Consider the following 27,991-nt stretch of genomic DNA (forward strand, 5'->3'; position numbering starts at 1 on the left):
TCTGCATTTTACACAACTGATGACAAAGAGAGAGCAGAAACTTGGGAGAGAATTTCTGCTACTTTTCGCTAATTTAGTCTTTCATAAATCTGAACAAATGGTGCCAGTGTAAGACCACTTCTACGCAATGTCCACACGCTCCATCTAGTTTAGTGAATTTTGTGAGCTCTGGTTCTTAAAAATGTCTAAAAAACAATTAAAAGCATCTTTGATTTTAGAAGCAGGTTTTTGCTTTTATTGGTGGAAAAATTGCATTGAATGTCCACAGCAGAATGCTATTAAAAGTACCAGTAATAGTTTTATGTGTGTGTGTGTGTGTGTGTGCGTGTGTGGGGGTGTGATTATGTTTTGCATCGCTTCCTGTGAATAGCAACATCCCATCAAGAGAAATGCATCCTTCCTCTTATTTCTAAAATGTCATGTTTTTCTTTATTTTAAAGTCCAAAACTGGAAGTGAAATTGTATTTAAAAAATTACAACAGCTGTCTTACACGATAATTTTATTAAAAGAAAAAGAAAGCAGAAATTGATGATATCTTTTTTCCTTTTTTCAAAAGGTAATGTAACATTACCAGTTCTAAACAAGTTTTATTGCTGGTCGTGTTGAAGAGGTTGCAACACAACCCTGCCTGACCTCAAGTTATGAAGTAGTGCTACATTGTTCACATGCCTACCCCAATGAGAAAAAAGAAACTTTACACTTCTGTGGAGTCACAGAAACTGTTTGCCTTTATTGTCATGCAGTGGAAAGATCAGGATATTCTCCAACTACACAGAATAAATGTTATTGTCTCAGAATTTCCCACAATTTGTCACATGTGACTTACTGGGACTTAAAAACTGCATAGCATGAATGCAGGTGCTCAGATTTCAGCCTGATGCAATCTCTGCTTAAATGTGTGTCACTGGCACAAAAATGACACACATGAATTTGCCGTTTTATTTTTTGATGGTGATAATAATAATAATAATAATAATAATAATAATAATAATAATAATAATAATAATAATAATAATAATAATAATAATAATGATAATAATAATAATAAAAAGCAATCTCATACTGTTCCAGGCAAACACCAGGAAAACGAGCCACATTATGAATCACATCAGTCTTATTGTGTCCACAGGAAAAAAAATTTTTTTTCCTGTGGTCGCAATAAGACACAGAATATCGAATGCGTCTTAGTACTACTTCGGGATGAACCCATTCGACCTGCTTACTCGGTGTTCCCAAGACCAGAGCTAAACAAGACGAAGGAATATTAAGAATTGTTTTTATGGTTCTCACTTCTGGAACCAAAGAAAAAAAAAAAAACTCCACAGTTTTTCAGTTCACTTCTGGAACTGAAAAATAGTGATGTCCAGAAATGTTTGGATTGAAAACATTACTTTAACTAATTAGATAATGTCGTCTATTTATTTGATGAGTTTCGATTATCATGTCTTATCATGTTATTATATCATTATTCATTTGCTGTATTTTATACCTAACAAGTTTTTCTCAACTTTTTTGCTTCATTTTTCCCCAATGATGCACTTTAAATTGCCTTTAGAATACATCAAAAGCGTGCCTTTCCATAATTCCCTTATAAGGAAGATGAATACCAACCTTTTTATACCATTCTGAACATATTAACAATACGATAAACAGTTCGACATAATAAATCTTGCAAATTCCTCCTGTTTTATTAACTTGATACCAGGTACAAGCAATGATAAATTATAACAATTTAGTTTTGCAAAGTAAGATATTTAAGAACATAAACTTAAATATGTGCGTACTTGTCAGATGTATCAGGATGAGTCAAAAGAGTTATTGAATGTGAAAAGCACGTGGAATAAATTAGAAGCATGTATCAAAGGTGACCAAGAAACTGAAGAAAAACATTTCTTTTAAGGCTGCGACGATCAGATGAGGTAAGGAAACACTGTTCACACTTCACAACTGACGTTAACCATAAAGTGCTATTTCAGTCTTTCAGTGTCCAAAGAAAACCCGTTTCAGCCTGCTGTCATCAAATCCCCACTTGTTGCGACTGTTTTCCCGCCGGTCTCTCGAGTTTATCGCGCTGGCCGCCCTTTTCCAGGCCCGGTGATTCCCCCGGGCAACCAGAGACGCCTCTGTCGGTGTCGCCGCTCCCCTTCTGGGACCCCGGGTCCACGCAGCCTTCGGAGCCCTCAGAAGTGTGCGTCCTCAAGTGTTTGCTGAGATGGTCGGAGCGCATGAAGCGCTTCTGGCACATGGGGCACTCGAAGCGCTTCTCGCCGGTGTGCGTGCGCACGTGTCGCTGGAGCTCGTCCGAGCGCGTGAAGCGTTTCCCGCAGAAGAGCCAGTTGCAGACAAACGGCCGCTCCCCGGTGTGCCAGCGCAGGTGCGCCTTCAGGTGGGAGGTTTTGCCGTAAACTTTCCCACAGCCCGGGATGTGACAGCTGTGCACGCCCCTCCGCCGTGGACTCGAACCCCCCTGACCGAGGCTCTCTGCCTCCTGACAGTTCGGACAGTCGCAGGTAGCTCTACCAGCGTATTTGCGCGACGAGGGCCGGGAGGGGCTGGGTAGAGGAGCAGCAGGGGTCCCCGTTGGAGGAGGAGGAGGCGGAGGAAGTGGTGGTCGTGCGCTCGTAGACTCCGTGTAAGCAGGTGGCCGGAAGCCGTCAAACATGTGCTGCGCGCCGGGGAGCAGGTGCTGAGACGTACCGGTGCTGAAGGCGGGGCTGTAGTCGTTACTGTAGCCGCTCAAGGCGCACTGTAACCCGGCTGAGTTCTGCGAGTCCACCCAGCTGGTGCCCGTGTCCCACCATACCGCAGTCCCGTTGCTGACCTCTCCTGCTGGCTTTCTCCAGGAATCGTAAGGATGCATCCTCTGGTAAATCCCTGCTATGCCTTCCACCGAAGGGGGGAATTTTGGCATGAACATCGGGCGTTGAGCGGACGCGGAGTCAGAAACATCGTAATCATAGGACGACACGGCGCCGTGGTAGAGCGAAAAATCACTCCCTGAAGAAGAGCTTGGAAGTGTCACTGAGAAGGCGCTGGAGGCCTCTGATGTCAGTCCTGGACCATTATTCCTGGAGAGCCCAGAGGAAACTGCGATCGCGCTGCTGTTGGCCTGGAAAGTCTTTCTCCAGGGATGAAACCCTTTGGTGAGTGCCGGGACTCCATCTGACACAGCAGGGGAGCAGGAAGGGGTCGGGTCCCCGATTCTACTGCAGGTGGCGGCCAGCATTGCCAGCGGGGTGCTGCCCAGTCTGGGTTCTTCCTGAGGTAGGAGGGGGGAGGACAACAAAACAACCTTTATGGTTAAAGTTCGATAGTCGTCTCTGCCTTGAAAATGTAAACAGTTTTTTTGTGACATATTTTTAACTGCAACAGGTTAAGGTGAGTTTTGACAATGAAATCAACAAAGAAAGGGGGTCAGATTTGCGTACGAATAAATGTTCCTTAACACTGAACAATATATATATTTTTAAAAAATCACTAAGTTACGCCAAGTAATATTGACTAAATGCTACATAAAAGATTTAGAAATTTAAAACAACAACAAAAAAAACAAATACATTTCTGCAAATACACCGAACTTACGCCTAAAAGTGCAGCCATAAACAGAGCGATGATGCCTTCCTTTTGACGGGAATCAATGTGTTTGTCTCTGAGTGTGTGTGTGGGTGGGTGTGTGTGTGTGTGTGCGTGGGTGTGTGTGTGTGCCCTGACTGAATCCAATCAGTCTGAGGTTTCGTCTCCGTTCCCTTTACCAGTTGTAGATCCTTTGCGCCTTTGAAGTGCAGTTGGGAACTCCCGGGCCAATCAGAGAGCAGCGCGAGCCTTCTCCAAACTGCGCGCTAACAGGCTCGATGTCGTCATCAATCCGAAAAAGTCAGTTCTCGCGAGCGAGTTCACTTCAGCAGCTTTTACAAATAATCCTAGGTATTTGAAGACGAAACGTCCAGCGAATAAAGCTTGAAGAAGTGTTTATAAATATATATTTATGGCAGTTGGCCAATTTCATTTTGTTCTGACATGTATGTAAATTTTCCGTAAAAGATATCAGATTTGAAAAAAGGACAGTATGCGTCCTAATTTCCCTCTGTGATTAATAAAGCACATTTTTGAAATGAAATGAATTAATGTCTACAATAAAGGGAAATGGACTAAGATTTCATCAATAATGAAATGTATTCGATGATGCAATTTATTATACGGAATAACTGATTTTGTTTAGCATTTTATGGTTTATTTCCAATTGATTTAACTGAGTAAAAACTGAATGCAAAGCAATAATTCTGAGAATAAATGTGCAATTTCCTAGTAAAACAAAGTAGGGCAGGTTTTGTGAAACAGCAATGAATCTTCACAATAAGCTTGTAGAGGTTGTAAGCTTTATTAAAAGTTTTGCTTTCATCTTTCCTCAGGTGGGATTGGGGGCACGTCACAATCTGATCAACCAATGAGATGTGGATTTTGGGACTCATAAAGCTATATCGCATTAAATACCCTTTAAGAAAAATGGAATGTTTTATCAGCATTCTTTAAACTCCAAGTGAAGAAATTTAAATGACGACTGTAGATAGTATACCTCTGTTGTTTATTACATTATTTTCCCGTGGTATTTGCTTTTCATTTGAATCATACAGATTATGTCACATTAAAGGTGGAAAAGTTTATAAATGTTTTTAATGCATATTCTTTTCCTGAATCACAAAAAACAAACAAACAAACAAACCTGGTTTCCACAGAGATGTGCAAACGTTTGAAATCCATTATGTACATCTGTATGTCTTAAGACACTTTCTAAAGTAGAATCTTAAATGATTTTTGTGTGTGTTTTTCCCAGCAGGCTGGCTTTGTCAGAGAACTCTAAAACCTTCAGGCTTATACTTTTTTCTTTTTTTTTTTCGGATGTGAGGTCATGCAGAAGAAGAGGCTGATAAATGAGAGGCTGTGCCCATCCTGTCCCTGGGGCGTTTCCAGCCTGCCCTGGGGGAGGGAAGGGAGGACACCACCACTACCTCCGCAATTTCATCTCTTTTAACACCAAACAAATGTCTTTTAAACTACAACCCTTACTGTGCCTTTCTAAAGCTCAACTAGTCTGAGGATTTAATCTCACCTCTCGAGCGTGAATGAATAAATGGAAAATCCCATTCTAAAACTGAGCATAGTTGACGAAAATCGAGCTCCAAAAACCCTGGGAAATACCCAGAATGATCCCCCATCTTCATCATAAACTAGCGAGAAGCACAAAGGGCGGAATTTCATTTGAATTTATAATTAAAGAAATAAACAGCATTAAACATGCCGTTTGATATTTTCTTTTCTCTCCATTCCTCTTATTTCTTTTCTTGTATGATCAGCCTGAGTGAAGTCAGCTGATCACACAGATGATGAATAAGTCAGTTACTGTATATCTAAAGTACTAAACCACTCCCTTGACCACAGAAAGCTTATACGCTGTAGAGTCTAAGAATAAATATAAATAATATTATTTAACAGTTATCAAAAAAATGGTGAAAATATTCAATAAATGATAATATAATTTAATGTTTGCAGCTATGTAGAATGTACAGATGTCTTCTTTTTTCTTTGCTACCAAGGAGGCAGAATGGGGCTCAGATGAAGACCTTTGATTTGAATTCAAAAACAAAAAGCGTCAGCAGAGTTTCAGAACAGAATTGGGCCTATTTGAGTGGCCTGTCCACACATTTTGCCCACTTCTACATAAAACCACAAAACCAGCGCTGGAGCTTGCCGGACCTTGCTCTAGCTGGACCTGGCCGGACTCTCCCTCCAGCCTGTCGGCCCGCACACTGGTCTTGGCTGCTCCTTTTGCATTAACACCCTAATATTTGTCAAAAGAAAACCACTACATGCTCTGCTTGTCAATACCAGCAAAGTCACATCGTGTACTGATGGATTGCTCCATGCTGCAGAACCAGCAAACCCAAGACCCAGTCCAGGACTTGTCTGTTGGTGACCCGTGCAGCAGAGCGTTGTTTATACACCACATCCTACCTGAGTGTTACTTCTTACGTCTGCCTGTTTGTGATCACAATCTGCCCGTCTTCTGCAGATTTATAGAGGACGTTTATGCCTCCACTGGGACATCCTTAGTGGCGCTGTCAACACTTATGCCCACTCTACACAGTACGCTATGTCCAAATCCTAACAGAACAACAATGATAAAGTGGTGAAATTTTAGAGAACCTCTAGGACTTGCACAAAAAGTTATGATCCATGAAACAGAGGGCTTAGACATTTTAAAAGCAGTGTAAAGTTGCATAGCAATGCACACGGTGCAGCAAGCCGGGTCTTACTGCGTCGTAAGACTATGATTCTTTAATATTCTCAACATTTATTACACATTTTACAATCTACCCAATCTAGCTATCAGAATGCAACAAATTATGGCTGAAAATGTAAAATTGAAAATAAGAGATTTTGAAAACTATTTTAAAGTCATTTCAACAAGGTCCATTGTGCTGACAAAATGACTGGCGTCTGCTGTCCTTCGCAGCCTGAGGCACGGCTGTGTGCACAGGTGGACTTTACAGTAGGCCATCCTCCCTTTAACCTGATCGCTATCCTCGCACGCAAGCCCAACAGCTGTCCCTCTCTTTTAGAGGCATTCTTTTCCCACACTGAAAGTGTGTGTGAGACTGTGCATGTGTGCGCTTAAAGGGCACCCAATGAAACCCTGTCCAAAGCCTCAACCTGTTCCCTTTGGCGATGATAATGACCACATTATCACGCGCCATCGAACGTCGACAAAAAAAGATTGTTGGGAGCTTTACAATCACTTTGTGGGCGCTGAGACAGAAAGAACAGAGAGAAAAGAGTGAAATAAAGATCTGGCACTTCTCAGGGAGAGGGGTGGGTGAAGAATTTTATTTCCTCTTGCTGCCCCCCCTTCTACTGTCCCAGTCCCTTGGGGTGCTTTCTGCAGCTATCGTGATCGGCTGTCCCGCTGAGACAATTAGCAGGAGAATTAGAAGAGTCAAAAGACAATCTGCTCAACCTGACATAAAATATTCAGGGTGACCAGGTGTTTGGCCAATCCGTCCGTGTTTGAGAAAGAAAAAAAGAAAGAGGGCAACACAGTAGCATGCAGAAGTATTCATACCCTGTTTCCACGTTGTCACGTTAGAAACCAAACCCCGGTATATTGTGTTGGTGTTTTCAAGCTCTACACCAACAGCACAGCAGCGAATCAAAGTTCGAAATGTGAGGCATTCATTCTCTATTCCTCTGACGCTCTTCATAAACATCCAGGGGAACTGATTGCTTTCAGAAGTTGGCTAATTAGTAAACAAAGTTCAGCTGTCTTGAGCGGCTCGGAGGTTCGTTAGAGAAAATTAGAGGACAAACAGCATCATGAAGACCAAGGAACACAGCTGACGGGTGTTTAGAAGCAGGCTTAGCTGATAAACGAATACTCAAAGCTTTAGACATGTGGTATGCTCTGCAGTCCCAAAATGCCACAACTGTAAACCTCCTGAGACAATGCCTTCTACCTAAACTGATGGGCCATGCAATAAAGACATTAATCACTGAAGCGCACAAAAGACCCAGGCTAACTCTGTAGAGGTCCAGAGCTCAGTTCTGTGAATGGAGAAAGAAAGAAAACGGTCACAAAAAGAACAATTTTCAGGCTGCCACGCAGCAAATAAGTAGAAAAAGGGACTGTTGTCAGATAACTTTTGATATTTAACTTCATGGCCTACAACATACAATACCTTATATGTTTCAGAAGACATATAGCACTGGTAGAAACTTTGGGGATGCTTTTTATCAGGGAAGCTGGTCAACACTGACGGAGAAATGGATCTAAACACAAGACAGACCTAGAAGAAAATCTAAATGAGTTGCTCAGGAAGTGTCAAAAATTGCAGCAAATTTAGAGCCTGGTAAATCAGAGTCAATCCCGAATGGCCCTGTCAAAGTCCAGACCTAAAATAGGAAGTGTGGCAAGACTGGGATATTGCTCTTAACAGATGCTTTCCACTGATGAATTACTGGAACAAGTTTCCAAGTTTTCTCCAGTTGCCTGTGTGGGTTTTCTCCAAACACTCCAGGTTCCACCTGAAGACATGCCTGTTAGGATAACTTTTGATTGCAGTTGCTTATCTTTTCTTTCTGTGTTGCCCTGTGTAGGAACTAGTGACATGTTCAGAGTTTAAATCAGAGCTGACCTAGTGGCTCCTCGAGTTAGGCACCATTTCTCCCATGACCCCACAAGGAGCAAGAACATATAGGTTATTTTACGAAGACGAACATTTCAGTGTCTGTTTGCAGAGGAATGAAGAAGTGCATCTGTAATCACAGCAAAAATCAGATAGAAATGCTCTGCACACTTCTGCATCCACGTATCAGATTCTCTCCACTTTGCAAGAATGCAACACTCTTTGTAGGCATCACACTAAAACGCGACGAAATGTTGAAAAACCTCCAGGAGTCTGAACAGAATCTGTTCAGACCTCTTGTGACAACCGTTGGGTGTGAGAACAAGTTTTAAAAGGTGCCTCCTGTGTATCTAATTTTCGTTCCCGTAAACTTGTAAGCCTTAAAACAAATTGATCTGGTTCAAGAGTTGAGGGAAGTCATCCAGGTGACGCTTGTGCCAGGATGTGCCTGAAGCAGCTCCTCCTCTGCTTCCTGTAATTACTGCTCTGAGAGGGCTTGTCCGCCGTCTGTCAGGAAAGGGCCGAAACACGACTGTCGCAGTCGTTGCTCAGATCAAACCATGAGACTCCCATTTAGTTTGAAATCAAACGAATCTCTGTGCAACGTTTTTTTCTTCTTCTTATAAATTCATGGTGTTAATTGCAGGAACGCATTTATTTGCTCATATTGTGCCCTAAATCTGAGACGGTTTCTGCTCTCGGCACACACATGCAGGGGTCGTTTAGCGCATTTCTTATTCGCCTACGAAGGCAGGAGGCCAGTTCAATCACCCTGCCGCACCGCTTCATTCACATTCATGTATGCAGCACATCCACCTGTGTGCCGGCAGACGCAGCCAATCATATATAAAGTGGAAAGAGCGCAGAGTTAAAAACCTCTGCAACTTCGGGGCTGGATGTGAATTCAAACTGCATTTCAACACCGGCGCCAACACACCAGCACACGCTTTTGGTGTGGTGTTGATGGATGCTCTTGGTTTGTTAAGTCATGCATCACAGAGGTCATTTAAGCTGCCAACACATCTGCTGTCTCTGCCCTCAGACGGAGAGGAAGAGGAGGAGTGAGGAGCGAGATTTATCAAGGCGGGGGGTAGAATTATGCGGGGCCGGAGAGAATGAGACTGTGATTAGTAAGTGGAGTGGATGAAAAGCTCTCATTCAGTTTCTGGCACACACACTCACACAAACACCCAAACACACACACACATTTGAGGTTCCGAGCTGTGTCTTTTCTAAGAGCATTTTCGCCAAGAGCTGCTTACAGTACGAGGTTGATCGTAGTGAGCATGGGACTTATTATTGAACAGTTGTTTTTATTTAATAACGCCACATCCTTTTGTACATTACCTCAGTTCCCTAATTGGTGAAGAGTCATTGTTTCCTCTAATACGATCACATCTGAGAGGAGAAAGAGAAATACTTTGAAGAGCAAATCAAAATTCTGCCAGTAACTTGAAGGTAATTGCCAACGAGCAAACATCAACTTTTAAAATTCACGTTCAAAGACAGAACATCAATTCTGCCATGTTTCTTCAAAACTTGGACGACTTGCTGTGCAAAAAACAAACCAAAGAGAGGATAAAGAGGAGGATTGAGACAGATAAAGAGATAAACTGGTGCTGTCATATATTTACTGTCTGCAGTTTCTATAAACTTTTGAAGTTTTTTTAATACTGTAACCTGCGCTGTTGTCCGACTCCAACCACTGAAGACAACAAGTTGCTCTAAACAGACATTCTAGGTAACTGGTACTGTCTCTTTCCCCTTGATTAAATCCTGCTCTGACCGTGATCTCTACACTGCTCTCCCCACACACCCCTGCTTGACTTCACACACACACACACACACACACACACGCACACACACACACACAGAGAAGACGAGATTAATTTGCTGGTGTTCATTTTTCAGGGTTTTGTGTCGTCTCCGTGCTTAATGTAGGTGTGTCCACTGATTGATGCCCAGAAACCCAGGAGAATAATCGTACACTTCCAGGCGTCATTTTTCACTTTCAGAAATTGATGAATGGACTCGGTGCGTCTGATGAGTGCTGCCTCGACGATGCAGGGTCCAGGTTCACCTGTTGGTGTGTGCGTACTGGTCCTGCATCGGGCCATCTGTTTGTCTGAGCAAGTAGTGATTGAAAAGACCCCTCTGATAATCAGCAAGGGAAAACTCTATTTTTTTGTGCAATTTAAAAGTAAATAAAGTAAGTAAAATAGGTTTTCAGAATTTTGTGACAATGTGTGTAGAAAAAAATCAAGTCAGCACTTCTTCCCATTAAGAAACTGGATATGCTGTTACTTGTATAAACTTCAGCAGGCAGTATAATGGCCGCCACATACTTCCCACAGTAACGTTTCAAGCCTTCTTATTGAAAATTATGTGCCAGAGGTCATAATTTGATAGACATGTTGACACATTTTAGATGACGAATGAAAGGTTTTCAGCACAATTCTGTTACTATTTCTTAATGTTTGAGCTGTAGCCGACTGCATGGTATCCAATTTACTTGCAGTAAAATCCTATAACCAGTGTTGTAGTGTTTTCTAAAAGCTTTAATCGTGTATTTCTCAAAGTAAAGCTCTTTGAGAATGTTTAGAGTTAATTAAATGAAGCCTAAAAAAATGAAGAAGACTCTTGGATTCATATATCATCAGAATTTATGAAAGTACAGCTGAAAGTCAGAAGAAAACAACCATCAATTTTAGACTTGCAGGCTGAGTTAAAAAAAAAAAAAAAACACTTTTGAACTGGCTGGTGATGAGTCTTGATTTATGTTCCACCGAGAATCTCTCCAGTGAACTGAACTCTTTCTCCGCAAAAATTAACTCACACTCCGGACCGTTGAAGAATGGGAGAAAATACCAAAAAGAAGCAACACAAATCCCTTTATTATTACTAAATTAACTACCATTAAACTCATCTGGTTTAATGCCAAATCCTGTATAGTTCAGGTGGAGCAACATTATCATCAGCTACAGGAGGGAACAAAAAGTTAAAGTAATTTCTTCAACATGCACTCTTTCATTTAAATGCTGAGTTTATGCTATGTTCCTTGTTAACAGCTGTTCCTCCCTCTCAATGCGCTTCACCTCTCCACAATGCCTGTCCTAAAATCAAGCGGTCGGGGGCGCGCAGGAGGTGAGGGGGTTAAGAAAAGCTGATGTTAAATTGACTGGAAAGAATCCTCTTGCATTTTTATGCTAATTGCCAGAGCAACAAATTGTTAATTTATTCCACAAAGAAATGCAAAACACCCCGAGATTGGGCTGAAAAAACAGGCGCTTCTTTTTTATGTGCATGTGACAATCAAGCGTCTGAACGGACGAATACACAAACCTAGCTTTGCAGGATTGTCAAACAGCGCAGGTTGGTTGAGGGCATTAAAATGCATTTGGTCATCCTCTAGTCTCTTTGAAGCTCTCTGTCTTTCCTCTGACTAACATGTGAGAGTGTGTCAGCACGCTCTCTGAGACCAGGCAGGTTCAGGTGGTTTCTGAGATGATTTCATGGTTGCTGTTTTTTTGTTGTCCCTCCCCTCTTCCCCCTTTTCCTTCTGGTTTTTATGGTTCCCGTCAAACATAAAACGTTTCTTTCCCTTGCTAACCGCACACACAACACACACACGCACACACACACACACACACACACACACACATGCGCTGCCTCTGGCGCTGTCATTGACATACACAGACAGCCAAAAACAAGAGGCTGGCGTCAGCTCTACCAGGTCTGCAAGTTGTGTCTTGTCTTGCCTGAACTACGAGATCCCATGGTCACATACACACACTTACATAGTTATCTTGGATCTTTATAGTGTGCTGCACCCTCCACTTAGCGCTGGCAGTAAAGGTCTTCCTCTGCTTCATATAAGAGTACCATCTTCAAAGAGGTACATGCACGCACTGGGCCAACACACACCATAGATCCATGCAGACTTCTAAGTGGACTTAATCATTTTGCATTTAGCTTCAAAGAGACTGTTTGAACACATATTTGCTCGCAGTCTGAGAGCAGCGCAGCAGGGGTCCCGTCCTCTTTACCAGCCTTTTGGTTCATTTTAGTTCTGTGTCTTTGAGTTCAGATCTTAGATCTCTGAGTTTGTTTGTTTGCTTAAAAATCCTGAACCTATAGGGGACTTCATGCAAGAATCGTAGCTAAGTGTTATTCAAAGAATAGGCATCGTGCTCTGTAATTCTCACATTTCAAGCTGTTTAAGCTAAAGCTGAGACGATGAGTTAAATCACAGTTCACTCCCAGGTCAAGGTCCTTCCCCCCTGCACATGGATGCAACCTGTCCCATAGTGCCTTTTTTCCATCTTCCCTCCTGACCTGTGACCTCTCAGTGTCATCAGGTGGACCACAGGTTCTCCGGTCCTTCTCCTTTAATGCTTCTGACATGCCTCAAGTGACAATTTGCATCTGTGCATAAAGGAGTCAAAGGAAACTGTTTGACCTGGAAGTTGCTGATAAGAAACGGACATGGAGGCACACAGCTCTGCAGATGAATGAGTGGATGGGAGCGGATAACTCAGCAATGTGTCGCCAGCAGACACATTCTGTACATTCTTCTGGTTCGTGGTGTTTCTTTGAAGGCTCGTCGTGAACAGCCGGACTTGTAATTACAGGCCATTCAGGAGTCACAGTTAATGTCAGACAGAGGAGCCATAGGCAGAGCAGTAAAACGTCGACGTTAGCGCAACTTTAGGACATAACTTGGTGCTCATAACGAGGATTTTGAGATTGATCTAAATCTAAACCGGTCAGTTCTGAATGTAACGCGTGTTTGAGTTTCGTATGGATCAAAGAGGTGTCATTAAAGATTCACTTTGATTAGTGGCATCAGAGAAGTGCAGTCCCCTACTCAAGTGTTGATGCTAGTCTGCACAGTTTTTGGCCGTAGACTCTCAATGTGATTTACATCTGGACTAACCCTTTCCAACGCACAAATCTCCTTTGAACTAACCCATTCCATTGCATTGCTTGAAGCGTGTTTAGGGTCGTTGTCGTGGTGGAAAGTGAACTTCCACCCCTTTCACGTATCCTCTAGCCTGGTGGTGAAGTCCAAACTGGGTTGTTTCCAATGGCGTCTTTCTTGTTGACTCTCATCCACAAAAAAGAAATGGAAGAATGACAAGAAGAAAAGTAATTTAAAAAAAGATTAAGAAACAAGGTGACGGAAGACATTTAATAGAAATAGAAAGCAAACCTAGCAGAAAACATGGTGGAGCTTGCTAAATAGCTAAGACTGGGGCATAACTTCCCATTTGGACAAGTCAGTTACCATAACACAATATTGCAATAGAAATGTTTAGATCAAAGAACGCTATTGTGATGGAATGACCCAGTCAAATTTCAGACTTTAGTAAATTGAGAATCTGCAACAAGATTTGCAAATTGCTGTTCACAGATGCCGTCAATCCAGTCAAACTGAGCTTGAGCTATCTCACAAAGAGGAATGGGAAAAATCTGAGCTTGCATCTGGAAGAAAACATAATAAACGTAGAGCTGTCACTTCTATTTCGTAGTTATTTGCTTTTGTGTTTTTGCAAATCAAATAAAAATCCCAATAATAAGGGCAAATATATTAGTGGTAACTTGACAAAATGTGGAGAAAGGTTTTAGGGGTATGTAAACATAAAAAAGTTACATTCATTCTTTTTAATATTTTGCAAAGTACCCTGAAATCAATTGTAAATGCCAAATGAACACCAAAAATATTCAGCGTACCCTTTCCTGTCATAAAAACTGCTGTAAAAGCATGTGGCACCACTGCACTTGTAAATACAATATAACGGTGCAGAAATGTAAGCAAAAAATATGATCCAATGCAGGATGAGCTGTATAAATAACTGACGTTAATCAAAATGTGATATGATTAATTGTTGTTACGCAACTGGGAGGGACGATAGGCGTTCCAATTCTCGCAACTCTCCACATTAAGCAGCAGTTTTATAGCAAACCAGTTTGTCGACTCATGGCGTCAACATTTTAAGGAGGCAAGAAAGCCGGGTGGAATTTATTCACAATAACATCGGATTCATCCTGCTAATCTTTATCTTAATGCTGACTAGAATGGCATTTGAATATCATATATGCAGAATACAAAATAGCCAGTAAAATGGTGAGAAATTGTTTTCCTGAAAGCGAAAACAATTTTTTCCCCTTGAGGACGAGACAAGATGCCTTACACACCCCTGAGCTGGCACGGTGTCAGCAGAGGAACGATAGCAGTTGTTTTCCACTTGATCCAGACGGCTGAAGACATCTGTTATCAGCTGTTATTAAAGTGCGACTCTTTGTAGAGTTTCCGATGCTGACTGTCTAATTTGTTAGAGCCATGAGTGTGTAGCCACAGACAACTCACCGAATTGTTTCCCCAGATTTATAGCTAAAGGAAACAACGGTCGGAACAAGTCAGCAGCTAAACATCCAAAGAGATGTCATGATGATGAGCCACAGCTGTGGAGTGACGCCACTTTGTTCAGTGGCACAAAGTGGTGAGTAAAGGGATGACTACTTATTATTACTGTTCACATATTTATCTGTCTATCTGTCCATCTTTTGTCATAGTTTGTATTTTATTGCTAAACAAGTATGGGAAAATGCTGCCCATATCTGTTAACACTTTTTTTTTTCTTTTGGCAACCTCCTTTCCTTCCACGCACACCCCCAACCCCCACACATTCAAATGTGCCATGAACAACAGAAACAAGTGCCAAAAAATGAACACGTGGCAGCAGAAGTCATAAATCTCTTCATGTTTACAGCCTAACCTTTAGGAGACGGAGACTTTCTGACTCCAAAGCTTCAGGTGACAGACACACACCTATGCTTACGTGTGCACAGAAAGTCTGAGGATAACACGCAACGAAGGACAAGTGGCACGCAAGCATGGAGCTGATTCAGAGCCTTTTTCACTTAGTGTCATCAACAAAAAGAAGAAAAAGGAAGGAAAAGACGATAAAGCCGATAATTAAAATGACGTTGATAGTTTTAATTTATTGTACGATTAATTGGTTTATCGTTTATCGAGACAGGCCCACAAGGGCTCATGCACTCATCTGTTTTATAGCCCTTACATTGTCCCACACATCTTCAAGATGTGGATTCACAAAAGAGCAAAATACAGCGTGAAGCAATCAACTTCCAACTCTGGGTGAAATCCGTTGTCCTGAGGTGCTCAGTGTAGCTGGATTTGGTGCAGTGGTGGTGTCATGATCCATTTTCAAAAGAAATTTGCATGCATGTGTCATCAGCCTGAATACCATATTAACTTTTGGCTCTTAACGAGATGGAATGATGGTGAAGCAAAGAAGTTGGGAGAGTTTTAATGACAAACACTAGTTTCACAAGACTGAATTAATTGTGGATTTTCTCTCATTCACATTCATTCTCATGTTTAGGCACGCGGCCCCTTTCATTTGAATTAAAGTGATTACACTTTCTGTTGCCATCAACAAAGATCTAGGCCTAATTCTACCTGGAGATTTGACGACCATTCTTTAACTATCTAAAATGGGTTGAGGTCAGGAATTTTGGTGATGTCATTTAGAAAGTCTAATGAATACCTTCCCAAAGTAATTTCAATAAAAACTGTCTCGCTAAGATGAAAGGAAATGTCCAGGGTCAACCCAAGAACAATCAGGATTCAAGTCTATTGTACAGTAAACTGAAGGATGTTGGAACAGTACTCTTTCTGTCTACGTTGAAGCACAAGTTCAACATCGAGATGAATTAAGAGGGTGCTGACCGAGAAAGACGATCCTGGCCCATAATTGGCAACTTATATTTCTGATTGACAGATAATGTGATCTGTCAATCAGAAAAAAGTTTTAATATCAGATGAGTCAAAGACTAAGCTGTCTGACCACAATGTCAAAAATAACTTTTGAAGGAGTCAACAAGCTTTTCAGACCTAAAAGCACTGAACTGGCAAGCATAGTGGTTGTTGCAACATGCTAAGGGTCTGTTTTGTTGCTCAAATGATGAAAAAGGGGATCTATCTACCTCCTTTCCAAAGAAAAAACATGGTTGGTAAAAGATAGATACTTTGCATTACACCTGTTTTCCATTTTAAAAATTTTAAAGTAACAGTTTTGTGGGGAAAATGATTTTAAACATCTCACCAATAAAGTTAACAATATCCATCAGTGGCCACAGTTTAAGTAAAATTTATATAATTACTGTCATATTTTTGTTCTTTAAAGTAATTTGACAGCAACTACTTAGCATAAAGGTATTATAATAAAGATTATTTCAATTTTCCAAGTCCGAGTGTTTATTTCGTGAAGCAGGACATGATTTCTTAAAGCTCGAAGACAGAAGAAAGTAAAACATCAGACATCTGGAATACTAAAAATATATTTTTTTTTGTGAACAATCCTTATTTATTGTGAAAATATTTGACAGCAATATTTTTGCATTTTATAGTCATCAGATAATATATGCTAGTCTAGCCTATAATTTTTCTGCTGCTCTCATACACATTTCAAAGTTTGAACATACATTGTCTACTTTAGTGGATGTGTCAAAACTTATTTTAAATAAACAAAAAACAAAAAACAAAGAAGATAAAAAATAATTCTCATGTTTAATTTTTGAATTGCCATGTTTACTAATAAATCAAATAGTGCATTTTAATGAATTAGTTGTTTTAACACTGAATTTTCTACCAACAGAAACAGGCGCAAAGTGAGCGGAACGTTTGGGCCTGTCAGGTCAATGGCGCCATCTTGTGGCAGTCACAGCAAAACAAACAAACAAAAAAAAAAGAAACGCTTTAATATGTCGCGTTAGCTAAAGTAAGAGGAACTTGGGAATTATTGGGTTGTGGCGGACAAAACGCAAGTTCGAGTTAGATTTTCCTAACCTGCAAACTACAACGTTAACTATTAAAAGAGAGTTAAACATTCATGTGAACGTCTTGATTTATCAATAATGCTGCTGGAAATGTACCTCTCGTCTGTGCATTTCATTTGTCAGTATCAGAAGACACAGCCGTCTGTACACCACACCTCCTTCCATCACCGCCACCGTGCATGCAAACGCAGTAGACACCCCTTCATCGGAAAAGACCACGTTGCCTAGCAACGCCCTGCCAAGTGGCCCAGGGGGCGGTGACGAGGCCCTCAGCTTCCGCAGTAATTACAGCGCATGTGTGTAAATGTATGTTTCTGGGCCACACCAGGTGTGTGTGTTGCTGTACTGTAGTTTCACTGTGAAACCATATTTAAACTGAACACACTGGAACACATCGAGAGATGGTAGGAATATAAAGAGTAGACTTAGAAGCAGTGCCGGTTTTATGTTACACTTGAACGCCATCTGCCTTTTTAGATTTTTGGGGGGGAAATCCACACATAAAAATTTAAGATGAACACATCAGTTATTGTAAAAATGTGGATTCAATTCAAGATGTCTTCTCGAGAAAGAGCCAATACACTGGTTCTTTCTGGTTCATACTAATGATTTCTGCTTGGCAAACTTGGGCTCTTACTCTTCCTGGCTAAGATCAATGGTTTGGGAGAGGCTCTTGATCGTCCAACCCGATCCCACAGTAACATGTTGGCTGCTCCACCACTCTGTGCTGAATGTTTGAAATGCAATTTTCATGTGGCAGCGCATCACTTTTGCTACTTGGAAATCTTGCTTCTGTTCCAGTTCTTCTGCTCACATCCCACAGAAACCTCTCTGTGCATCAAAAGAGGAAATGCCTTTTATGGTATGGTGCTGTTGAAGGTCTATTGGGCAGCAAGAAAATCTAACAAATCAATCAATGGACTGGATCAAATGAAGGCTCGTTAGAAGGCCCAAGAAGAACACTGACATGCTGAAAAGGTTGTTACTACCACCAGGGAGAGAACTAAAACATGCAGGATGCACTGTTCTAGATGGTCAACTGGATTTGGGTCTGAACGTTGACTGGCTCATTCTGACACATGAATGTGCTTCGCTCTATTCTACATCGTTCTACTCTGACTGGATGATGGAGAGTGAACTGCTTCCTGAGTCTCAAGTGTTTTGCTGTGTTTAACAGATTTTCTTGCAGAATTTCAACGTATATTGCTCCCTCTGTCTTCCCCTGAATTCTGATGAGTCACCCTAATACGGCTGAAGAAAAGCATGATGCTGCCACCACCATGCTCAACTGTGGGAGTGGTGTTCAGAGCCATACGAAAATTTCAGTTTTAGTTCCACCTGACAGGATCTCCTTCTTCCATGTGTTTGATGCCTCCCGTGGCTTAATAACAAACTACAAATAGGACTTACTGTGGCCAGATTTGACAAGTGAAAGACTAACACCTGTCCTGTTCAAAAATTTTCCCACCTGAGCTGCACATCTCTGCAGCTCCTCTAGAGTTACTATGGATCCTTTGGCTGCTTCTCATATTAACCCTCAGACTGAGTGCGTGTCCTCACCTCAGATGTGTCATACTTTAAGTATTTCCAGAAGATGAAATTAAAAAGAGATACTTTCTACATACTGTTTACTAATTTGGCAAAACACAATCAATTGTGCTGCATTTTATTTAGGGGTGTAAGAGTGAGTGGTATCACATCGTTTTATTGGTAAACAAAAAACAAAAATCACATATTTCTATTCCACTTCACAACACAACTCTATAAATGACAAAATCTCCAGAAAATGCATAAAGCCTTGTGGATGAAGTGACTGAACTTAAGATAAAGACGGGGTTCATGAATAATTTGTGAGGCTCTGTATGTAGGGGTATAAACCAGGGGTCCTCAAATCCAGGCCTCGAGGGCTGGTGTTATTGTGATGACACTTTTAGATGTGTCCCATGTCCAACATGCCTGAATTAAATGGCTAAATTGCCTCCTCAGTTTGAGGTCAGGTTTGCAAGAGTCCTCCTAATGACCTCCTTATTTGACTCAGGTGTGTTGAAGCAGAAACAAAAGTTGCAGAACACTGGCCTTAGAGGACTAGAGTGAAAACTACTAGTACAGACTATGCCCTGTACATATTGGTATACCTTTGACAAATAGACATTTTTGAATATAAACATGTTTGTGATAACTTTTCAAAATTAGTTAAACTTTATGTTCTCTTTTTTTCACAAATGTTGGCTTCAAATGCTTGCCAAGTGACTGCTTGACTACAAAACAGGAAAGGGGCGATAACAAGATTTGGCTGTAAACTCGTTAAGAACTTTAGTGACACTTATCTTCTTTTCTAATATGGTGCTGTTTCACCGTCGTCTAAAGCGTCATCCTGAAACCAGCTCACACGCCTTCCTTTCCCATTTGCCCAACCCCCCGCGCCATCGAACCTTCTCCCTCGCTCTCACCCCAACATGACTACAAGAATCAACGCTCCTGAGCATCATGGGAGTTGTAGTTCCCGCCTCGCTAGCACGTTTGAGAAGGCGAGGCTTCAGCAAAATACAACTCCCATCTCGACCTTCGCACGCCGAGCCCCGTCGTCCAATCTGAATATGTGGGAGGAGCGCGTCCGCCCACAAAAGCCACAGCTATCTCCCCGTTATCGTACCCAATTGTGCACGAATTAAAGAGAATAGGCTGAAAATACAAACGCAGGTGGCGGCTCGTTTCAGATAGGCGGCGGACGGCGACGAGACGTCCGCGCGTCGTGTGTCGTCGGGGGAAGAAGCGGCGGGTGACAAGAGGCAGGAGCAGCGAGGAGGGTGTTGTCCTGGTGCTTAAATGGAAGTGGGTGGGCCTCCACGGTCACACACCGCCAACTTCTCTGTGGCCATCGTTCTGACAAGCACAAATTAGCTCGTTTATGGACTGCCTGTTCGGCGAGAGCGACAGAAGACGGGGGCTGCGAGGAGTCCGAAGGTGCAAAGACGGTCACGGCGCGTGCTGTTGTACCCATTATTTTCGGGGGGCTGCTTGATTGTGCCTCCGCTTGGCACCGCCCTTCCTGGCTGGTGGGTGGTTTCGTCAAACGGGCTGATCCGCGACGGCCCAGAGCCGAACATATAGGCCGTCCTCCGCCTCTGTACCCGGCCGGCCTTCTACCGTGAACTACACCCTCTCCCTCTCGGTATATTAATGCGTTATGAGTGGTAGGTACCCTCCCCCTCTCCGTCTCCACCCCTCTCTCGTTCTCTCTCTCCGTCTGACAGTTAGAAGGCTCCATGCCCCCTTTGATATTGATGATGAGGTTACTGCTTTCTCTTTAGTCTTTATTGATCACCTTTGTTTAACTATATCTGCTTTCCGCTCTCATTTTATTTACAGTCAGCACTATCTATATTACTGTCTGCTTTTGCCCTGTGACTTTATCCTGGAAGTGATCAGAAATGAAAAACGGAATATGTTCTGAAATAATACTTTCTTTTCCACAGACTCGAAGAAGGAATCATCTGGAACAGAAGGAGGGAAAGCATCTAAACGGGGCAAAAGTTCAGGATCGCAGGTAAAATGAAAACAAGATACTTTGTTTTAGTTCATTAGTTTTTTTTCTTTTTGCATTGCCTGTAGGCCAAAAATGTTCTCATTCCCTCTCAGCCAGTCAGCCAGACACCTCTGGGGGCGTTTCTCTGGTGATTTCCACTTCCTGCTTCTGTGCAGCCCTGCTAAGAGCCAACCCAAAGCCTCATGAATAAGCCTATACGACTGTCACACTCCAGCAGATCTGCTTTTGAATTTGTCTACTTGAATTATAGTCAAATTCAGCTCCACTCATAGTTTTATCTTAAACACCTACAGTTTGTTTTGTTGGATTAAAAGAGCCTGTTTGGCTCTCTAATTTCTATTTTTAGCCAACCTGTAGAGGCTGCATACACATCCTACCGCCAGTAATGTCATGCACAACTTTTGTTATGCATATGTTGTAAACTGTAAGGCTGTTTCCTTCTTTTTGTTAAGAGGTGTGTGACATTGAACATTTGCTCACGACCTAATTTCTTTTTTTTTTTCAAAAAAGGGAGGAGAGAGAAGGCAGCATTTTTTTTCCAGTGTTCTGAGAAAAGAGAAATGTGGTTCTCACATGCCCACCCACTCGCTTCCTGTAATACCGCCCACTTCCACTGACAGCTCTCTGTCTCTTTGCTTTCTTTATGTCTTTTTTTGGTCAAACATATTTCCTCCATTCCTCATTATTCCATTAATCTTTCCTCTCTTGTTCCTATTGTTTAGTTGGGTAACTGCTCATGGTGATGATTTTGCACTCCTTACCTTTTTGTTTTATATATTTAAACGATGTACTACAGTTTTTGCTTTTTTTTTTTTTTTTTTTGCTAAAGTGTTCATTCCCTTTGAACTTTTTTACAGTGTGTCGTGTTAAAATCACAAACCTTATTGCATTTTATTCGGTTTTTATGTGACAAACCAGCACAAACTAGTCCATAATTGTGAAGTGGAAGAAAATGATTTTAAAAATAGCTCAGTCAGATTGGATGGAGAGTTTCTGTAATTTAGGTCTGGACTTTGACTGGGCCATTCTAACACTTGATGTAAATCATGATGGTGTAGCTCTCGCTGCATGTCTGGCAGTTTTTGTCCTGCTAGGGAACCACTGTGTCCATCTCCAGTCTTTTGCAGCTTCAAAAATGTTTTCCTCCAGGATTGCCTTGCATTCAACTCCCACCATTTCTCAGTAGATTTCAAACAACCTCCCTTTTTCCTACAATAAAAAAGCATTCCCACTGCATCATGCTTCCACCACCATGCATCACCATGTGGTCAATTTTCCAGAGTTTGAATGGGCCTCTCGAATTAACGCTCTCCATGCCTGGCCTGTCAGTGTAGGTCGACGGCTGCATCTGCAGGACGTTCAGAGGTTGTTCGGTATTGTTATAAAACCTAACACTGCTCTGAGCCTCTCCATGTCTTTACTCCCGACCTGTCTGTTGTGTTTTCTGGTCTTCGTCCACTGCAAGAACACAAAGGCATAAAGTATATTTTCTCTAGTTTCCAGTGCAAATATCTTGGTGCACTTGAAATAAGACAAAAATGACTTACGACTAACATTTCAGCATGATATAGGAGCTTGTTTTAAGTATATAATTCCTTAATATTGATGAAAAAGTACTAGTGAGATAATATGCCAGCGGAACTAGTGCTTTTTTTGTCTTATTTCAAGTGTACGAATATATTTGCTTTTTGTTCACTAATGTTGAAACTAGACCAAAACTACTTTACGACCTTGTGTTTTTGCAGTGTGGTGCTTTTTGTTCAATAATGTTCCCTAACAAACCGCCGAGCCCTCCATAGAAAGGTTTTTAAATAATAAACTAGGAAACTTTGGTTACTAATTATGCAAATCCCAGAGGCAGTGAGGGCTTTATTTAGGAGTTAGACAGCAAAAGGGATCACTTTTGGGTTTTTGCTTTTAAGTTGCGCCATCATCATTTGTCTGTGTCTTTAACAAGATCTCGCCTTTTCATTACTTCCAGGATTCCTCTCAGCCATCTCCGCTGGCTCTGCTAGCAGCCACCTGCAGTAAGATCGGAGGGCAGGGGGGAGCAGAGGGGTCCCAGGCCCAAGCAGGTGCCCAGCAGATCCAAATCCAGGCCAGTCAGATCCAGCTCCAGGCGGGTCAGCTTCAGGGTCAGATTGTGTTGGACGCAGCTGGGGGCCAGGCCCTGGTGCCCCAGCAGCTAGAACTGGTCCCTGCTCAGTTCACGGGGAACGGCTGGCAGATCATTACGGCAGCGCCAACGATGGCCAAGGAGAACACCAGTCAGCCTGTTGCTGTGACGGTGGCCAGCACTCTGGCCAATGACAGCTCACCTGGAGGACGCAAGGTAAAGGTTATTGGGGTAATCGTGGCTTTGGCAAATTTGATTTTATGCTTCTGCGCCAACATGCATTACAACTTGTCTCCTCTTTGGCAGTTGAAAACAACAGGTGGCACCAACAGTGTCCCGGTCAATCAGCAGCAGCAGCAGCAATTCCAGATCATCCAGGTTCAGAACCTGCCCAATGCTGGAGGCGGCGTCCAGTATCAGGTCATCCCTCACCTGCAGACTGCCGATGGGCAGCAGATCCACATCAGCCCTCAGCCGGCTTCCATCGGGGCCCTGTCTGAGCAGGTGCAGCTCATCCAGACCCCAAACTCAGGCCAGGCCCAGGCCATTCTCCAACCAGCCAACCAGCAGGCTATTCTACCAAGCACAGCCAATCAGACGGTCCCGTTGCAGATCCGTCCCGCACAGACTTTTCCCATTCAGCTGCAGACGCTGCAGGGCTCCCAGACGCCCGTTATGACGACCGTACCCATAAACCTCGGCGGCATGACTCTGGCTTTGCCGGTAATCAACAACGTGGCAGGGAGCGGGGCAGTGCAGCTCATCCAATCGGCAGATGGCACGTTTTCCGTCGCTAACGGCAACCAACTGGTGACGACGGCAATGCCGGGAGGAGTTCCCACGGCACCCGTCGCCGGGTCGACGCCGACGGCAGCCGAAGGGGACGGTGCGTCAGACGGCGCTCAGGGGGTCGCGGCCGCACCTGACAGCACCCCCGATAACAGCCAGACACAGAGCAGCGAGGCGGACTCCCAGAGCCAGAACCAGGCCAACGGGCTCCAGAACCAGTCGGATGCGGCGGGAACCATCCAGCAGGTGATCGTGGGCCAGGTGGGACACCAGCTGGTGCAGCAGATCCAGCTGCAGCCCCCCGCTCAGAGTCAGGGTCAGACGCAGAACCAGCAGCAACCACAACACATTCAGACCCTCCAGCTGGCGCCTGGACAAACCCTGCAGCCCATCCAGGCCTTCCAGAACCCAGCGCAGGTTCTTATCCGCGCTCCCACCCTGTCCTCCTCTGGGCAGATCACCTGGCAGACCCTCCAGCTGCCCGGCGGGGTCTCCTTGCAGGGCGGCCTGGGGGCGGCGGTGCCACAGCAGCTGACTCTAACTCCGGTGGCCGGCGGGACGGCAGTAGGGAGCGGGGGCCTGGTGTCCCTGAGTGGAGCCCCCCTGACGCTGAGCACGGCCCAGATCAACCCGGGTTCGGGCGTCCAGACGGTCAGCATCGCTGGACTTGGCACTGCAGGGGTTCAGGTGCAGGGTGTTCCTCTTACCATCACTGGTCTACAGGGTAAGACGTTATCAACTATGTATAATTCTCACATTTACAATTCAAAGCTGCAGTATTTGAGCTCGATTGTTTCAGCCAATTTGCATTTGATGTAACTAAAATCATTTTGGATCTAGTTCTGCTTCCTCTGTTTTCTGTGCACAACAATGTGCTTTTTTATATATATATATACATATAAATATGTATATATATATATATATATATAAAAACTACACAATGTTTCAATCTCTCGTAGGTCAACCACAGAGTCAGGACGCGGTTAAAGTTCAATCTTCTCCTGTGACGGTCACTGTCGGCAGCGTGGCCTCGGGTTCATCAGTGAGTCCAGACCAGCTCGGCTCCGTTCAGAGTTCTTCGGACCAGGAGGGACCGCCCAGCAAGAGGCTACGACGCGTTGCCTGTTCTTGTCCAAACTGCAGGGACGGAGAGGGAAGGTACAGATTAGAGCAACACTTGGACTTTATTATTTTTTGACTCAGCAGTCTTTCTTAATTAAAAGACAGAAATATGACAGAATGAATGCTGTATGATGCAGAAGATAGAAAGTGGAGTGACTGCTGTCTTTCTGAACTTTTCACATCAACACTTGTGACTCACAGATGGAACACGCTAACATATAATTTGAGTAAACCTGTGGGAAGTTTTTGTTTAGCTTTTATCTGGTTTTTGCCTGTAGGAAAAGGTTGTTAACAAAACTATTTCATACACAAAATTAATGCTGGCACACATCATAATGCCATGAGGACACGACAAACCAGAAAGTGGGTCAGATTTGATCGGAAGATTGATGGAGCTAAACATAAGGGGGGGGGAATAGAAAATTTGTGGAAAGACTTGAAAATTGCTGTTCATACATCGTCCAGTTTGTCTTAAGCCTGCACGATTCTGTTGTAATTATAGCAAAAAATACTAATTTGTGAAATTTCTTTCTTTCTTGAAGGAGACAATTCATATTAATACATCACCAAAATATACCAATTTGAGTTTTTTAGACATGTCTCTCCTCTTTGGATCATACTACCACATAAATGTTAGTTAGGTACTATAAATACATCTCAATGACTCCTGGAAAATACTGGAATTTTCTTTTAAAGGTCTTGCTGTACTCTACAGTTAAACTGAGTTCCCACCTTTTGTGTTTCTAGGAACAGTGGAGACCCGACCAAGAAAAAGCAGCACATCTGCCACATGGAGGGCTGCGGGAAGGTGTACGGCAAGACGTCTCACCTGAGGGCCCACCTGCGCTGGCACACCGGCGAGAGGCCGTTTGTCTGTAACTGGATCTTCTGTGGGAAGAGGTTCACCCGTAGCGACGAGCTGCAGAGACACCGGAGAACACACACGGGTAGGCCAAACACACGAGCCCGGTCTGAAAGGAAGAGCTAAGCTCCGGTTGCACTTGTAACACTGAACCCATTTCCTTTTGGAAAGCTAAAATCTAAAAGAGGTGGTAAATGTTTGGCAGAATAAACAGCAACCTCTAAAAGGAAAAAAAATTAAAAATTCAAGGATGCTGGTTAGCGGCTGTGATTTAATCTAATTTCCTTTCGTCTGCTGTGCTAAAGGAGAGAAGCGTTTCGAGTGTCCTGAGTGCTCCAAGCGCTTCATGCGCAGCGACCACCTATCAAAGCACATCAAGACTCACCAGAACAAGAAGGGCGGCGCCGCCGTCGCCATAATCACCACTGACGACATGGAGGAGGACCCCCCCGAAGGTCTGGCAGAATCCCCCCAGATTGTCGCCGTGGGAACCCTCACGCGGGACTCCGAACCCGCTACGCCCACCACCTCCAACCACCTGGAGGAAGAAGAGGAGGAAGAGTTTGAATAGACAAATCGAAGAAAGACTTCCTGATATTGTTTTTTTTTTCTTTTTGTTGTTGTTGTTGATTTTTGGAGGCGTTTGCAGGGACTTTTGCATAATTTTTAAATTGTTTTCTTATAAAAAAAGGAACTTAAAAGAGGATCATGTAATGGTCGTGAAGTGGACAAAAAGATATATATATATATATAAACAATACAATCTGAAGAAAACTAACATATAATGAAATATTAGTTTGGCTTTTATGTAATAATCTATAACATTTCCATGTGCATCGAGGGGACAGAATGTAAGTAAGATGAGCACAAGACAGGGGGACCTGAGGAAAGTATAACCATCCAACAGTGAGAGGCATTTTCCCAACAAGAATCCAACTCTATGCACAAAGATGTGTTCCTGTTTCATACCTGTCGGACAGTGCTGAGGTCAATCATGGTACAGGGCGGTTGCAGAGCGGCAACAGAGCAGGGGCATTCTGGGACATTGTGTGTGTATCTCTGTGTGGATGAGCGTGATCCGTGCAAAAGGGCGTGTGTGTGTGTGTGTGTGTGTGTTTGTGTTCCCGTCCTGCTCCAAAGATGATCTACCTATCGTGAGTTTTAGGTTCAGTCCTCAGATCAGATTCAGGTGTTGATTTGTTTGATTAGTCAACAAATTATTCTTAAAGAGGAAATTCTAAAAGAGAAGAAGAGTAGTGGGCAGGGAGGGGGGGGAAAAAAAGCACATATAAAAAGAAGATTTATAAATAATGCATTCCTTATTGAAGCGCAGTGGCCATTAGAATACAAATAAAAGGTTTCTATAGAGAGAGAAAAGAAACAATCTAGCTTTCTACAACTTTGTTTGTGTAGGGAAAGCAATACTTTAACGACAATCCTTGTGAAAACATGTTTACATTGTCAGGGCAAGTTTTCGTTGTCGATGCGATGAGCCGGTTTGTTTCGAGAATCAGAAAGAAAGTGCTGCTGTTTGAGCAAACCCGAGAGCTCGAGAGCCATCGGAGGACTGGCTTCGGCATCAGAGCTGCATCATCGGTTTTTACACAGCCTGGCTGCCCAACGACGGTTTTCTCAGGCGGCAGCACCGTCACTGATGCTACTTGGGGCTTCTTGTGCTTCGGTGAACCACAGCACAAGCAGCTGAAGTAGCTGAGAGCTACAGTTCAGTTAAGCTCTTTAGCTATGTGGATGTAATATTTTTTTTTGTTGATGTTGCTCTGTGTTAGTTCAGTGCGTACCTTCTTTGAATAAAAAAAAAAAACCAACAGCCTTATTTTAAAAAATTTGAATTTTTTTTAAAGCCCCTTTTCAGGTGTGTGGACACAGAACCCCATTGTCTATGGCTAATTTATTATTTATCCTTTGATTTGTAATATTTGCCTTTTGCTGGACTTGTATTTGTGTGCGTTGGTTCTAAGATTGTGTACAGCATGTTTCAGTTCTTGCCGTAGTGCTGCTTTTCTCTTCTTCGGTCTGCTCTTTAATTAAAATTATTTTTTTCTTTGTGCCATAATGTGTTTTTGGGGAAAAAAAAAAAAAAAAGAAGAAAGCAAAAAAAAATTAAAAATTATTTGTCTAATGCTAAAAAGATTGATACCAAACAAATTTAGATGTTTTTAAAATCTTTTTTGTGTGACAACTAACTTTTCTTTTTCTATTTTGTAGTGACATCTCATTTGTAAAATCTTTTTCTAAAGATGTTTGTTCGTCTCCATGACATTTGATAATGGGTTTTTGCCAGGTTAGCCTTAAAGGCTCCAGTTTATTGATATTTTTAAAACTGGTTTGTACAAATGTGTTATGTCAGCAAAAAAAAAAAAAAAAAAAAAAGACTGAAAAAGAGATAACTTCAAGCAGAAAACATGCTATGCCTGCTTAACACTTGACAATAAAGTGAGTCTTACATTTCTTCAGATGCTTGTGTGTCTGTATAAACAAAGGTTTGGAAACC

General features: G+C 42.7%; 2 protein-coding genes across 3 annotated transcripts; one reads left to right on the forward strand and one right to left on the reverse strand.

Moving 5' to 3' along the window:
• Positions 1–1,049: 1,049 nt before the first annotated feature.
• On the reverse strand, positions 1,050–17,227 carry sp8a (sp8 transcription factor a). 2 transcript variants are annotated; one of them, XM_044138479.1, is made up of 2 exons: positions 17,140–17,227; positions 1,050–3,260 (listed from the first exon to the last, which is right to left on the reverse strand). In XM_044138479.1, exons 1-2 carry the CDS (start codon positions 17,206–17,208, stop codon positions 2,019–2,021), a joined length of 1,311 nt encoding a protein of 436 aa, XP_043994414.1. In that variant the 5' UTR covers positions 17,209–17,227; the 3' UTR covers positions 1,050–2,018. The 2 variants fall into 2 exon arrangements, with proteins under 2 accessions (XP_043994414.1, XP_043994415.1); XM_044138480.1 differs by lacking the exon at positions 17,140–17,227 and adding an exon at positions 3,584–3,800.
• A 2,010-nt stretch (positions 17,228–19,237) lies between these two features.
• sp4 (sp4 transcription factor) lies at positions 19,238–27,948 on the forward strand. Its single transcript, XM_044138354.1, has 7 exons — positions 19,238–20,237; positions 20,520–20,590; positions 22,572–22,922; positions 23,013–24,219; positions 24,455–24,653; positions 25,365–25,564; positions 25,785–27,948. Exons 1-7 carry the CDS (start codon positions 20,231–20,233, stop codon positions 26,048–26,050), a joined length of 2,301 nt encoding a protein of 766 aa, XP_043994289.1. The 5' UTR covers positions 19,238–20,230; the 3' UTR covers positions 26,051–27,948.
• The last annotated feature ends 43 nt before the right edge of the window (positions 27,949–27,991 follow it).

Source organism: Gambusia affinis, linkage group LG14 (assembly GCF_019740435.1).
Source record: "Gambusia affinis linkage group LG14, SWU_Gaff_1.0, whole genome shotgun sequence".
Lineage (NCBI taxonomy): Eukaryota > Metazoa > Chordata > Actinopteri > Cyprinodontiformes > Poeciliidae > Gambusia > Gambusia affinis.

What these genes read in the sequence shown, in the direction of transcription:
- sp8a (XM_044138479.1), bottom strand. Translation starts at nt 17,208, where the DNA reads ATGGAAGGAGGTGTGGTGTACAGACGGCTGTGTCTTCTGATACTGACA. An exon ending in ATGAAATGCACAGACGAGAG is followed by an intron (nt 3,261 to 17,139) that starts GTACATTTCCAG and finishes CTCCTACCTCAG; the next exon opens with GAAGAACCCAGACTGGGCAG.
- sp4 (XM_044138354.1), top strand. An exon ending in TGCAGGGACGGAGAGGGAAG is followed by an intron (nt 24,654 to 25,364) that starts GTACAGATTAGA and finishes TTGTGTTTCTAG; the next exon opens with GAACAGTGGAGACCCGACCA. An exon ending in ACACCGGAGAACACACACGG is followed by an intron (nt 25,565 to 25,784) that starts GTAGGCCAAACA and finishes GCTGTGCTAAAG; the next exon opens with GAGAGAAGCGTTTCGAGTGT.